Source organism: Tamandua tetradactyla, chromosome 18 (assembly GCF_023851605.1).
Source record: "Tamandua tetradactyla isolate mTamTet1 chromosome 18, mTamTet1.pri, whole genome shotgun sequence".
NCBI lineage: Eukaryota > Metazoa > Chordata > Mammalia > Pilosa > Myrmecophagidae > Tamandua > Tamandua tetradactyla.
In genome coordinates, this window is record NC_135344.1 from 66,091,530 (window position 1) to 66,105,610 (window position 14,081).

General features: G+C 45.5%; 1 protein-coding gene across 2 annotated transcripts in view; it reads left to right on the forward strand.

The window, feature by feature from the left end:
• Positions 1–1,371: 1,371 nt before the first annotated feature.
• The window catches only part of EMILIN2 (elastin microfibril interfacer 2), a 94,942-nt gene continuing 82,232 nt past the window's right edge, over positions 1,372–14,081 (forward strand). Inside the window, exons 1-2 of one of the 2 annotated variants that reach the window (XM_077135877.1) lie at positions 1,372–1,493; positions 1,950–2,072. In XM_077135877.1, coding sequence (XP_076991992.1) covers positions 1,372–1,493; positions 1,950–2,072 — 245 coding nt within the window. Of the gene's footprint in view, positions 1,494–1,657; positions 1,790–1,949; positions 2,073–14,081 lie in introns of those variants that run through there. The other variant, XM_077135878.1, reaches the window with a different exon arrangement.

The window sequence follows — 14,081 nt, forward strand, 5'->3', positions numbered from 1 at the left end:
TATAATTTTCCACTTGCCTCTTGTGAAGTTTTTACTTAGGGAATTTTCTTCCTTCTCTTTGCAAATCAAAAGACTCAACATTGTCATCAAAGCATATGAGAAAGAAATTAGACCAATGGCTTCACTTAGTTGCATAGGGAATGTACAAAAGCATTATTATCCACATAATCCACAGCCAACAGCAGCCTGTTCATCCACAGATACTGCAATCTACAGTCCAAATAACCACCTTATGGGTTTATCAAAGGCAGTGAGTTAACTGTGGCAACTGCAGGTATAGTGGGGGCTCTTCTCTTCAACACCCCTGAGAATACAACACCTCCATGATGACTTTTATTCAACATTCTCCCGTGGAGTCGGCTCTTCCCTAAAAGAATTGGTAAAGATTAATGTCACTCAACAACAGGCAGGAAATTAAGCAAGAAGGTGAAAAGAACAGACAATTGTCTAGCGGTCTCTGAACTTTTAAGATGCAAATGCAGAACTCTTTTGGAGTAAATGCCTTCAATGTTGTTAGGAAAAGAAAGGGTTCAGAGGAGAACATCAAATGCACACCCGGTGAGGGTGCCTGTCAGAAATTAGACCAGCATGTATTAGAGCTTGCTGCCCTGCTCCCGAAGCGGTGGGGAAGTGGTCGGCCTGGTGCTTCGGGAGGGCCCTCGGCGGCCCGGAATGCTGACTTAGAGACCGCTCCATAGAGGCCTAAGGCAGTTTGGGGTAGAGGAAGGAAGGGAGACCAGCGTTCGTTTTCCCCCCAACTCTTAAGTCCATAAAGATCGTGGGGAGGGTAAATGGCCGCGTTTTTCCAGAGGAGGAAATTCGAGTTGAGTCCTTCCCAGGGGTCTGATAAAGATGTCCCTCTCTCGCCCCCGACAGCGGGGCCCCAGGCACGAGGTGAGGACGGCCAGACTCGCCGGCTGCGGTCACTCCCCGTGCGGCTGTTGGGTGCGCCTGTTGGAAGGTGGGAGGCGGACTTTCTGCGCTTCTGGGAAGAGACCAAAGGAATGAGTAATTGGAAAATCTGTAACTTAGACCCTTCTTACAAACCCTGAAGCCCTTTTACCCCCAGCCCCCTGCCGAGAGGCGAGGGGGCAGGAGACAGGGAGACGCGGTGGAGAGGAGTCACGTTTCGGAGAGGGAAGTGAAATAGAAAGGGCGGCACCCGGGGAGGACCTGGGCGTCACTGAGGGACCCGAGAAGGCAGGGCGCGCGGGGCTGGAAAAGGAGAAGCGGGAGCCAGAAGCCGGAGGGGGGCGGCCGCCGATCGCACCCGCCTGGGTCTTCCCCCGCCACGCCCGGCCGCCCGCAGCCCCGTGAAGCTCCCCCGGCCCCGCCGCGCTCCGGCCCCGGCAGGCAAGCGCCGCGCGCAGAATGTGGCTCCGGCCCCGCGCGCCCTGGCGCTGGGCGCTGGCGCTGCTGGCTCTGGGCGGCGCGGGGCTGTGCCACGCCAGTCCGCAGCCGAGGATCCCCGCGCGACCCGGCGCCAGGAACAAGTAAGTGCGCGCGCCCCTCTTCGCGCCCCCCGCCCCGGTCGGCCGCGGGGCCCCGAAGCTGCCTTGCCCACGGCCACTCACGGCCCCTAGAGGTCCTTATGGGCTCCGCGCGCGCTCCGCTGCCCGCGCGGGGTGTCCCAGGCGACCACGCCGGCACCTCTGGCAGTGCCGACTCCGGGTCGTGGGGAAGAGGGAGTGTCCCGCAGAGAAGGGCGTCCAGGAAACGACTCCCAGGAGTTAGAGCAGCTCCTGGGACCCGAAGTGCTTTACTCCCCTCCTCCTTTTGTCCGCTGAAGGTACCAGCTCTCCAGGGGCGCACCCTCCTCCGCAGGGGGTGACGGGCTTCCTGACCCTCACTCCGTCCGCTGCCCTGTCACCTCGTCCTCGCTGCCCCAACTTCATTGTTGCCCGAGTTGACACGGAGCCCCTTTCCTTTTATTCTCCCCTCCACCCCAGGAACTGGTGTGCCTATATCGTGAACAAGAACGTGAGTTGCTCGGTGCTGGAGGGAAGCGAGAGTTTCATCCAGGCTCAGTACAACTGCCCCTGGAACCAGATGCCCTGCCCGTCGGCGCTGGTGTGAGTCCGGGGGCCGAGGAGCGGGCGGGGCGCGCCAGGGCTCGGGCCTCGCGGGGTGCGGTAGCGTTGGAGCCTTGGGCTCCGGCCCTTCAATAAATCTCTTACAGATCTGGTGAAAATCCAGCAGCTGTTAAGTTTGAGCGCCGAGCAGGGTACCGACCGCGCTAGGGTATTTAACATGCTTGTGCTGCCCTGAAAATGGCAGGACGTACGCGTTTTTTTGGGAGCTTGTGCTTACCAGAGCCTGCGAGAGGATGAACAGAGCCCGCGCCACCCCCCCCCCCCCCAACTTCTCTCTCTCTTGCTCTCTCTCTCTTTTTCTTTTCTTTTCTGTCAATTGTATTGCTAACATAAGGCAGCTGAGCCTAATTAGATCCATATTGTGTGTTCTGGGGCACACAGGATTCCAAAATGCACACTGCTAAAAACTTTTAAAATGTGGGATTAGCTGAGATGTTCGTGCTGGTTAATATTCTACAACAGGCGAGTTTTGTCCCAGTGTCCCCATAAAACTGACATCTTCCGGTGTTGTAGCTCTCTCAACTAAAAGGCCTCCGAAGTAACTTGCTTAGAAGTGTGTTGCATTTTTTTTTTTCCCGAGTTAGAGTTGGGAATTCACTACGAGGCTGTCAGGAGACAGGGAGGAAGTGATGCACTGGAATACACATTGGTTAAATTCAGCACACTCATTCAATTGTCATCAGGCAAGCCTTTGTGTTCTTGTAAGTCAGATATCAGAGTATGGGCTGCTATGAATGCATGGCTGTGGGGAACACATGTGATGGTTGAAATTAATTGTTTTTCCCTAAGAATAAGTTGTTTGTCTTAGATACAACTGCCTTTGCAACGAAGAATAGACAGTAGGTAGATCTGTCCTCAGCAAAGCAAAGGGACAGACTGAAACTCTTACCTCGGGAAACCTTACTCCAGAAGGCATCGAGAGGCATGCAGACATGTGGGGCAGGAGTGGCCCTGGGCTGCTGGGGGGCTGCAGTGGGATAGGGATAAATCCCTGCTAGGGGAAATAACAGCAAACAAAACATACAGACCAAATCGCTGCTTTTTAATATACCAAGAAATAGACCGAAATTGAGTCCCTGGCTTTTGCGTTGCGTTGGATAAGTTGTCAGAGAGATTCATGTTTATTTTTATTGTACTAGTGTATATATATAACACCATTTTCCAACTGGCCCATTTTGAAGTTCAGTGGCGTTAATCATATTTACAGTGTTGTGTTACGGTCACCACCATCCGTTACCAAAACAGAAACTCTGAACCCATTAAGCATTAACTTCCAGCACCCCCTCCCTTGCCCTGCAACCCAGGTCCTGGAAACCTCTCATCTTCTTTCCATCTCTATGAATTTGAGAGAGGAGAGACATACAAAACTATTCGCAACCAGTATCTCTAATCAGGGGTGATTTTCAGTAAAGCTTACACGTCACAGTCTATGAACAGCAGTTAGTGGAACTAGAACCAAGATATTTTCTGTAAAATTTCCACACTGTGGTAGAAACATGAACTAAGGGTTCAACAAATGAATTAGCTTAGAATTAGAATTGAGCTATTAGTCAGAGATATTTCATTTGTTTTACACAGAGACTTATATTTTGTGGTTTACTACCACCTAATACTTGCAACAACTCGAAGGCAAAGGAATGTTGTATTTTGGGAGGTGATACTTTTTATTGGAAAGATGGTTTGTTTTTATTTTTCTCAAGTTATTTCAGCTGAACCAGATGATGATTCAGTTATTGTATTTTACCAAAACTCAGTGGAACCGATACTTGGTCATCACTGGCCAAGGAATCACCTCCAGGTCAGCAGGTTAATGAGGGGAAATTCAGGTGTATTTTTGCCACCCAGTGAGAACAAAAAATGCTATCAAAATCCGCAGATGTTTCTGTTGTTTTATTAAACAAAACCAAAATATGTGGCCTGGATAATTTCCTCAGAAATAACCACGTAAACAATTCAAGTGTGTTGTTATGTTTTAACTACTGTATTATAAATGTGAAATGTTAAAAATAAAAACAGACTGTTTTAGCCAATCAACCTGAAATTACCTTAGGCAGTAATTCAGTCTTGACCTTTTTCTTTCTGTTTCTTTAGAGGTAGGAAAGGAAAGCTTCACCTGAGTTCTCAACTACTAAATGATTCCTAGATTTTAAGGAGTGAAAACAAAAGGAGAGACAGCTGGTTAACATTGCGCGAATCATTTGTTTTCTGGTGACTCCAGAAGCCTCACTTACTTCTCTTGGATCACAGGCATTGTCAGTTTAGACCTTTTCATTATTTGTTCCTGAGAACCTGGGACCTGTTGAAATGATGATTCTTTGGAAACTCACCCTAGAGTTACTTAGAGGTAATTTCTACAGGTGGTGGTAGAATGACAGGGCTGGAGTTCGAGATGTTGGAGTTAGAAATGCAGTTTTGCAGCTGATCACAGTTGAGCATCTGGGAGTGGTGTATAGGAGCCCAGCGAAAGCGTGATGTAATTGGACCAGAGCTGGGAGCTCTTAGGGATGGTGGGGGGAAAGGAGGGAGGGGAGCCAGGCCAGGGGGAGGGGCAAAACAAAGATGTCTAAGGAGGGGAAACCCACCCCGGAGATGCTGGGAGGAGAAGTCCAGGAGGCTGAGAGTTACAGAAAGGCCGTTGATTCAGCTAGGAGGAGGCCATCGCTTATGCATTCACACTTTCAGGTGAGTGGGGCACAGGCACTGGGATTTTTCCGTGGATTAAGGGAGGGGTAGTGAGGAAACCCAATTACCCAGGAATCGAATATGGTGTTTCAAAGGCTTTGGTAGAATAGGGTGGTCTGATAGTAATAAAGCAGATGAAGAATTTAAAAGGAGAGAAAATGGCTCATATCGGGACAAAAGTGAAGATGCCAGGGGGAAAAGGAGAAACTGAGAGGGACGTCAGCTCAGAAACGGGGTTTGATGGAGGTGGCAGTGCAAATAAAGGGGGTGAACGTCTCTGTGTTGGTGGCAATGTCACGGGGTGTGTGATTGGGGGGGCACTCCCAGCCTCCACCCGCTGTGGAGACTCTGCACAGGGGCAGGCTGCAGCAGGATTCCCACACTGCCCCGTTTGTATACATGGACACCTTTAGGTTCCAGATTGGAAATGTGGTCGTCGTGTGAAACTAGTAGCGAAAAGGGTTTTATTAGGATACAGACTTAAACTACGTACGTTTCTGAAGCGATAAAGTACCTTCTCTGTGCCAGGGACTGGGTTAGCGGTTTTCATTCCACGTATTCGTTTATTTGGTTCTTGCAACAGTCCTTCAAGTTGAGTATTGTCTCCATTTCGCCAGTGAGGAAGCCAAGACATTCCCTAACTTGTCAGTGAGTGGCTGACCTGAGGCTTTGGGGACTGCCTTATGTCCCTATAGCAATGGAGAGTGGCTTTTTATGTTTCCTTGTTTGTTTTTAATTTCTTTGTTTTAAAGTGTGCTTCAGTAGCTTGTGCAGTACGCAACTATAAAGAAAACGTACATTCTCATGAGATAATTATCAGACATATAAGTGGCTTGGGAACTGCACGTGTGCTTAAACCTCTTTACTCTGGGTCGTTTTGCTACAGTGCAATGGACTTGATCATTTTTTCACGCTGTCCACCATGGTATACAGTCTGCCTATTTTAATAGAATGCTGGCCGATTTGATTGTTCAGGCTGGGAGGCCAGAGCGGTGGAGTGTAACTGCATGGCCAGTCAGCTTGAGCTCTTTAGGACATGCTCACATACAGCCTCGAGTGCAACTACCGCCATGAAACTTGTCCCAAGGAGTGGGTATTAAAAAGCATGCTTCTAGGAAAACAATTCACAGCCCATGCCCAATGGGTGAGTTGATAATGCCATTTCTGATTTGCAAAGAATTGTACGTTAATGATTCTTGATTCCTATGAGGGTTTTCCTATGAAAACTTTCCAGCAATTAGAAAATTAGAATTCTCTCTATGGATAGAGAGAGAGGGAGACTTGAATTTCGAATTGGAATAGTTCTAATTAGATTCCCCAGGTGTCTACCATTGACCCTAGCAGACTTTGGAGGCTGGCTGCTTCTCGAAGTGACTCGCAGAGACGTTTTTTGGTTCTCAAGCCTGAAACAGCCTGTGCCCCGTCCCAGCACTTGCAGCGCACTTAGGGGTGCGACAGGTTGGCCTTCTCAGTGCCTGGAACTTCAGCTCCAACTCTGCCTCTCCTCCCATCTGGCAGCCCCAAACTGCCGATTCCAGGATGAATGAGCGAACTGAGGAAGGAACAGTTCTTGAGCTAATGAACCTTATTTGATTCTCTCCTCAACCCCAGGGAGGGAGCATGATTCAGAAGTGGTGCAGCGAGGCTTAATGATGTGACCAGGTTCATGCCGCCCCAGCGTGGTGGATGGAGCTGGTCTCTGAACCTGAATCTCTCACCAGGCTTAAGAAACCTTTTTTTGGCAGTGGCTTCCTTTTTATGTTCAAAACCATTAACAGCTCCAGCGGCGTTGGCTCTGTTTTTACCTTGACACAGGCTCGGAGAAGATCAAATGGCCCTTCTAAATCCTGACACTCCCTGTGTCAACCTGGAGATGTCCCAGTGAGGTCTGGGCACAGATTTAAGAGCTGCCTTTATAGCCGTGGGCGCTGTAGTTGGTCCCTCAGAGGAAGACTCGAGAGCCTAGAGCCCTGCAGCAGCTTCCTATTTTGTTTTATGAAATAAGCTTCCATTAACATTTGTGGACCTGGATACGTTTTGTAAACAGTATGTAGATAGAATAAGATGATGCCAGTCTAAGTCTATGTAAATAGATTAATTTACACTTAAATGAGTCAAGAAGTATAATAAGCACATACGTGGTGAATCTGAAAATGGCAAAGAAAGCAAATACAAACCCAAGGTTGTACTTAGCTGATTTCATTTCATGGATCTTGCCGTTTACTGCTATAATGTGTGAGTTGCAGGGAATTAATGAGGGAAGCCATTTAATCTTTTTTCCCCTAGGGAAGGTATCCTTACGGGGAAGACTTCCTGGGCACTGGCAGCCCACACCGCACCAGCACACTGGATGTGGAAATGGTGATTTGAAGGTGTAGGTGCCTCTCTCCCTTTTCAGTCTAGTCTGGTTCTTCAGAGCTGTGGCCAGTGTCATTTGGTTGGTGAGATGAAAGGTGTGTGGAGGACTGGATAAAGAAAAAAGAGGGCTTCCCCAGCAGCCTACTTTCCGGATTAGGACTTCTTCACTTTGGCCCATGTAATCTTAACTGGAGGGAAGCATCTGCTTTTTCCCCCCGCCTGGCAATCACTCACTGGCAATCATGCCTTGCTGGTTTTTAGAGGTCTTTTGGTCTCTTAGAAGCAGAGACTGGCCCAGAGAGCCATGGAAATTTGATCATTCCATAAAGCCAAGTTGAAGCCAAGTAAACTCTCCTTAGACTGCTAAGCCTGTACGAAGTCATTCCCCAGTGAAAAAGATTTCACAAATGCTAAGATAGAATATCACTTCACGTTTTTTCCATGGTATTGAAGTATGGCTATTTGTCTTTTGCTGACTTTGAAAACTCCTGAGAGGATTTAGAACAATATCTGGGAGAGCTCTTGTATAGGGGAATTGCGTGGTGGTCTGATAACGTAGCCTATTATAGAAGGTTCTCAAATATTTTAATATTGGTGCTGGTCTTAGTAACTCTAGGGAAGAATGCATGCAAAGACTTCAAAAAATTGTTTCTTTTATACAAACTCATTTTGGGGTTGAGCTATCTGGCTTTATTGTCCCCCCACCCCTACCCCCTACCCTTTTCAGTTTTTTCTTTTGTTTAAAAAAGTTCTTCATGATGTGAGTTTATAGAAGTCCACACACACCATGGAGGCAGGGGAAGCCCAGAAGAGAAACCAAGCACAGGTCCTAGCTGTGTGCGCAGGGAGCTGGCTGGCTGCCTGAGACTCGGGATAACTCCAACAGGAAATTTCTACCCTCAGCTAATTCCTAAGCAGCCTGCTGGGATCTGAGGAGGAAGAGGTAAAGGGGGACAGGGTGGAGACAGGGTCAGTCGCTTATAGACGCTAAAGTAGCACGCAGCTGTATGGTAGATATTTACCATTTATCCTAGTTCTTAAGGTGGGTCCAAGGAATTTTTTTTTCCTTTGAGATAATTATTTTAATTATAAGTCCATATAAAGAAAGTTGAATTCCTTTTAGCATTTCCTTGCATCAAGGAGTTTTCTGATTAGTGGGTAAGCGGTGTTGCATCTGGAGATTGCTGGGCCCTGCCACTTTCCTAGGACCACAGGGTACCCGGGAGAGAATGATTTCAAGGTGAGGAGGTCTGTGTCCTCTCCAGAGCCGAAGGTGAGCCTGGAGAGCTGCTGTCTGGGCCACGGCATTTTGGGAGTTGCCGGAATCTGAGCGACTTGGGGTTGTTTCTATGGGGTACTGGGCAGGTCAACCTTCTTGAAGTTGAAGCTTTGTTATGTATCTCAGGGGCTGACTTGAGTGAGACTATTTCCCTAGCATGCATCCCTGTAACTTCTGGGAATCGAACCCTGGTCTCCCACATGGAAGGTGGGCATTCTAACCACTGAACTACCCATGCACCCCTCTCCTTTCATCTTATCTCTCATCTTCATGACCTTCCATCCTTACAGCCACTCTATGGGGGTCCTTACCCCCATTTCATAGAAGGGGAGCAGAGAGGCTAAAGAAATTATCCAAGGCTATGTAGTTAGGAGGTGTCAGAGTCAGGATGCAAATCCAGGGCTATTTATTCCAAGTCCTGAGCCTGTGGGAATCCTTCCCGTGGGAAAGCACTGAGGCTGGGTGTGCTCCGTGGCTCTGGTGGGTTGGAGGAAGGAGAAAAGGGGCTGAGGTTTCTTAGAGCCCCCTTGACCCTGAGTTAGTGGCGTCTGGATGTACAGCTCATAGGAAACAGCACTGTCATCTCATTACTGGACGAAGCACTGTTTGCATCATTCATGCTTTGCAGCGGTTAATTCCTGACAGTTGCAGAGCTTCCCGCTCCACCTACGCTGACACAGCTTACTGCTGTTTAGTACTGGGGGTTTGGGGGGAGCCCTGTCCAGGAAGCGGCTGTGTTGATGAGGAGCTTCCAAGAACCCCAGCTGTTAGGCAGGGTGATTTTTCTCTATTTGCTTTGCTGCCTGGCTCCCGGCTCAGTGCTGACCCTCTAGAGGTCTGGAGTGTTCCATATCTGATGCCACAGAGGGTCTGGGACATAGCCCACCCTTTCTTTGCATATGTCCTCTCTCTGTGGAATTATTGCTATTGGCTCTTTTTTTAAAAAAAAAAAAAAAAACCTCATCAGGTGAGGGAGGGTGGGACAAACCTGAGCTCCTGTGATAAGAGACCAGGAATTTGCTGCAGGTGTTACTGCTGAGTGTTGAGTTCCAGGACATCTCTAATTCTATTCAGATTCCAACTGATGGAAAGTCAGGCAGATGGAAAGAAAGTTGTCTGTTAGGGAGCCATCTCAGGAAAAAGACACAAAACCAATACAGAACATTTAAGCTTGGAAAAATTGAGGGCTTACATCTTCTGGAGCTGAATTCTAAAAATTTTTTTTTTTAACATGCTGTATGATGGGGTCATATTTCATTCTTTTTCCATGTGAGTATCCCATTATTGCAGCACCAATTTGTTGAGTTTTTGTTTGGGCTTTTTGTCTGCTTGCTTTTGTGTGTGTGGGGTGGGGGGGAGTGGAGTGCATGGTCCAGGAATCGAACCCTGTTTCCTGCATGGCAGGTGAGCATTCTACCACTGACCTACCCTTGCACCCCCTTAATTCTAAATTCTATGTTTCCCACATCTCTATGAACAGAAATCCCTTCCATGAAAAAAGTACATTTAGCATATATGGCTTGGGGGGAATTTTTTTCCTTCAGCTTTTAGTCAAAAATTCTGCCATCAATTGAGTGTAAAGAGCCATGCAGTTTGGTTACAAGACAAGTTGAATCAACTGAGGAAGCATGCCAGACAACATTTGCAAGGGAGACCTTTTATTGCAGTGCCTAAGCAATGCCCTGAGCTGCAGAATTCCTCTCTGAAATTTCCTTCTTTGGGTTTTCCATCCTGAGGCCCTTTCAGGCTGTATCTTGTGCTGCTTCTCTAGAATCCTCAGACCTTCCTTACAAGCTTCTTTTTAAAATTTTGCTCTTTCCCCTTTCCGGGTTTGCAGTAAAGCATTGCTAAGTTATTAGTCCCTGCTGCTGTGACTGTAGACTCCTTGAGCATTTCCAGAGTGTGTCCACACCTATTTTATTTTATTCTAGTCACAACCAATAGGTATGGCAGAGAGTGGGGTCTTGGGAGAAGAACTTGATGCTTATGGGTTATGTTTTCCACCTTACTTACTTTGGAGAAATGTCAGTAAGGTTCAATTACGAAAACAGTTTGCTTCTTGTTAATACCTGTTGCATTCTGCATCATTTGCCTTAATTCACTCCTCTCTTGTTTCAACCACACTGGCAGTTGGTACTTGAATTGCATGGCTGAGATAGACTGGAAAGGGTGGTGGTTGGAGGCTGGCTGGTGAGAATTGAGCTGATCGTTCTAAGGTGTGGGGGGAGGCAAGCCCTGGGGTGCCCCCATTTGAGATGGGTGGTGCGGTGAAAGGGTTCTAGGAGACGAGATAGAAAACTTGGCTTCTGGTCTCAACTTGACCACCACCAAGTCCTGTGAGTTACACAAGTCACTTAACCTCTCCAAGGCACATATTCTTCATCTCTATGATAGAGGGTTGTGGGGAAGCCCAAGTGAGATAAGGCAGCTTTTAGATACAGACATCAGGTCTGCTTGGGAGGAATGTGGAGTGACCACTCATGGTTGTCAACCTTTCCGGCTGTTGCCTAACAGGGGCTCTTATCTTTGAATGCAAAGACTTGGAGAATTTGTAGTTAAGGTTTACTAACACGTTAGAGCAAGACCTACATTCTTAAGAATTAAATTAAAAAACCATCAAACTAGGAAATCATTAGGAAAATGAAATAACTAAATTCATAGAAATTGCTTGGGAAGGCAGAGTCAGCAGTAAATGTTTATGGTCAATTTAAAGTAAATTCTCCAATTGCCTGTGGGCCCTTGTTTCTGGCTCTGTGAGTATTAACTGTCAATAGATCCGTTATGTCAATAGTGGAAGATCAATAAAGAAAGGTGAGTGGGACACCTCATGTTGCTGTTGGTGATGGTTGGCAGTCTCCCACCCAGCCCCAGACACGTTGCTTAAATTCCTCACATCTAGGAAAAAATCCTCTTCTTCATGTTGGACAATGTCAAGATGCTACTAATTTTCCTTGGGTGTGAATAAAGTGGTAGGCGCTGTCCACAACAGCTAACCAGGGTTTTATATACTGTTTTTTTTTTTTTTTAAAGCGTAAACCTCACAAATTTATGCCAGTGTTCAGATTGCTTCCAGACAGCCACCCAGATGTTCTGATTTATTGTTGCTTACATGTCTTTTTAACTGCTTCCGTCCTCGAGGAAGTGGTTTTCTGGACATGACTTTTCCTCTTTGCAAAGAGAATTTTCCTGGTAGAACCGAAGAGAGGGATGTGGCAATTTCAATATTGCAGCAGTTCGTGCTGAAGGGAAAATAATGGAAGAATTAAAATGGAATACACCAACAAACTTTCTTCTTTCTTTCCTATTTCCAAGTGGGTGATGAGTGTGGAAAGAAGTAGGGAGGGTTCCAGCTGACCAAATTCCTAGTTTGAAAATGCTGTCAAAGGCAAACTTTTCTGGGTGTGTCATTTAGTAGGACTCAGCTGCTGTTGTTATTTTTTTTCCCCCACCTAAGGAAAGATTAGAGAATACGCCTAAAAATTCTTAGTCGTGTCAGCATTTCAGGACAATATATTTTATTACACTTTTATTATAGAACTTCAAGTTTGGTTAAAGGAAAAGCAGTTTAGGCGAAGCTGTCTCTATTTGATCATTTCGATAAAAGTGAATCTCTATGAGACTTTTCAGTTTTTTTCCTGAGTTTTCTAGCCTCTAAGCAACCTGCAATTGACCATGTTCTGCCTATTGTGTAATCTTAATTACAGTTATTTTATAGAGATTTGCTCTCAGTCCCTTATAAAACAGGGTACTAGATATTTTTATCTTGCTGGAGGTTCTTTCCCGATGTTGTTAGAAGTTAATGAGTCAGGGACTTAAAAATCTTTTCTAAACTGTCATAGTAAAAGTGCAATTTGTTTTTATGCTCACCGAGGCTTTTCCACTTAACCCCTTCTCTGCATAACTTGAAGGAGGAGAACGAAGCTTGTGGCGTGGTGATTGCAACAGAGTGGGGGTGAGAGTTTCACAATCCAGGACTTAGCTGGGGAGGACTTTTCGCTATTCAAACTTTTCTGTGGTTCGCGTTAGCATTGAACCTCAAAGAGCTCACACGTGCCAGGTGAGGGAAGGTCTTGGGCAGGGCATTGTCAAGCCTTTCTGAGTACTTTTTTTTTTGACATTCCAGAATCTTGAACTGGGCCTGCCATCCCTGAACATTTTTCAGGCCTGATTGGTGGGTCAGGGTGGCTGGCCTTGGAGATTTTCCTGCAGCTTTGAGCTGAAAATAGTACTTTCCAGCAAGAGGATGCTGGCTCAGTACCCCAGCTTGGTCCTGATAAACGCTGTGTGCTCTCTGCATCCACCACAGATTGCATCACCTTCTGGCCACTCGAGATATTTGGGAGTCATTCATTCTGTTGCATAATTGTGGAAAAACAGCTTGCAAGATAAAACAGATTTCCTTCTCACCAATGATGCAGGAGTTTTAGAAAGCAGAAATACCATTTGTGGTTTGTTGCCCCTGAACCAACCAGCAAGGTCTTCTAACCAGTTGTTGTCAGAGAGGCTCATGTCTGGAAAACAAATAATCCCAATCAATAGTAACTTTTTTTTTTTGGAGTTTCAGACTTTTAAAAATATTTAAGATCAATTGAAAATAACACAAATAGAGATTTTTTTCAATGTAGGTGAACTAAATGCTCCAATTAAAGCCACAATAATTGACTCTATTAAAACTGTATGATGTCTGTAAGAAATAGGTGAATAGTAAAAGGATATACCAATATATACCTGTACATATAACCATATAAATACTTCCGTACAAAATAGCACTATTAGAAAAAGTAAATTTCTGTATTCCAGAGATATGAAGGACAAGATAAAATACAATAGAGCTAATTTTTCAGAAAAGGATAAACATCTTTTTAAGCTTCAAAATGCAAATCAAAGTTTGACAGAATTAAATGAAGGAATTTTTTTAGTAACGGCAATATTACTTTTTGTTTTATTTTCACAATGTTAAATGTGAAACAGCTTTCACATTTTGCATTATTTCATACAAAATGGCAATTTGAATACAGTTATTTTTTTTAAAAATCATCTTTTGTTTTCTTTCATTATTGATCCCATACCTTTAAAAGTACAAAATTAAATATTAGGCCTGTCTTCCCAGCTAATCATGCATAAGAAGAGAATTCTAATACGTTAAAAAAAAAAAAAAGGCCTTTAATGGAATCCTCATTTTGCAACTCTGACAGAGATTTGATGCTGCTGATTTTAGTTTCTACTTAATTGAGAGATGCTATTGGATAGTCAAGGCTATCTAGAGATTTGCTTTCAGTACTGGAGAGATTTTAAAACACCCTAATGCAGAGATCCTTATTTTTTGTTAATTAAAAAACAGCTTTATTCTTATATTAAAAATGGTATAATTTAGTGTTTTGACATACGTATACACTTGTGAAACCAATACCACAATCAAGATTGGGAACCTATCTGTCGCCCCCAAAAGTTTTACAGTGCCCCATGGCAATCCCTCCCTCTTGTCTCCCCTCACAGCCCCCTCCCCAGGCAGCCACTGATCTGCTTTCGGTCCCTCTGGGTTGGTTTGCATTTTCTAGAGTCTCATATAAATGGTGTCATACAGTTTGTATGCTTAGTGATAATGATGCTTTTGTGGGGAGGAGGGTTCTGGCTTCTTTCATTTCAGTTTAATTATTTTGAGATGTACC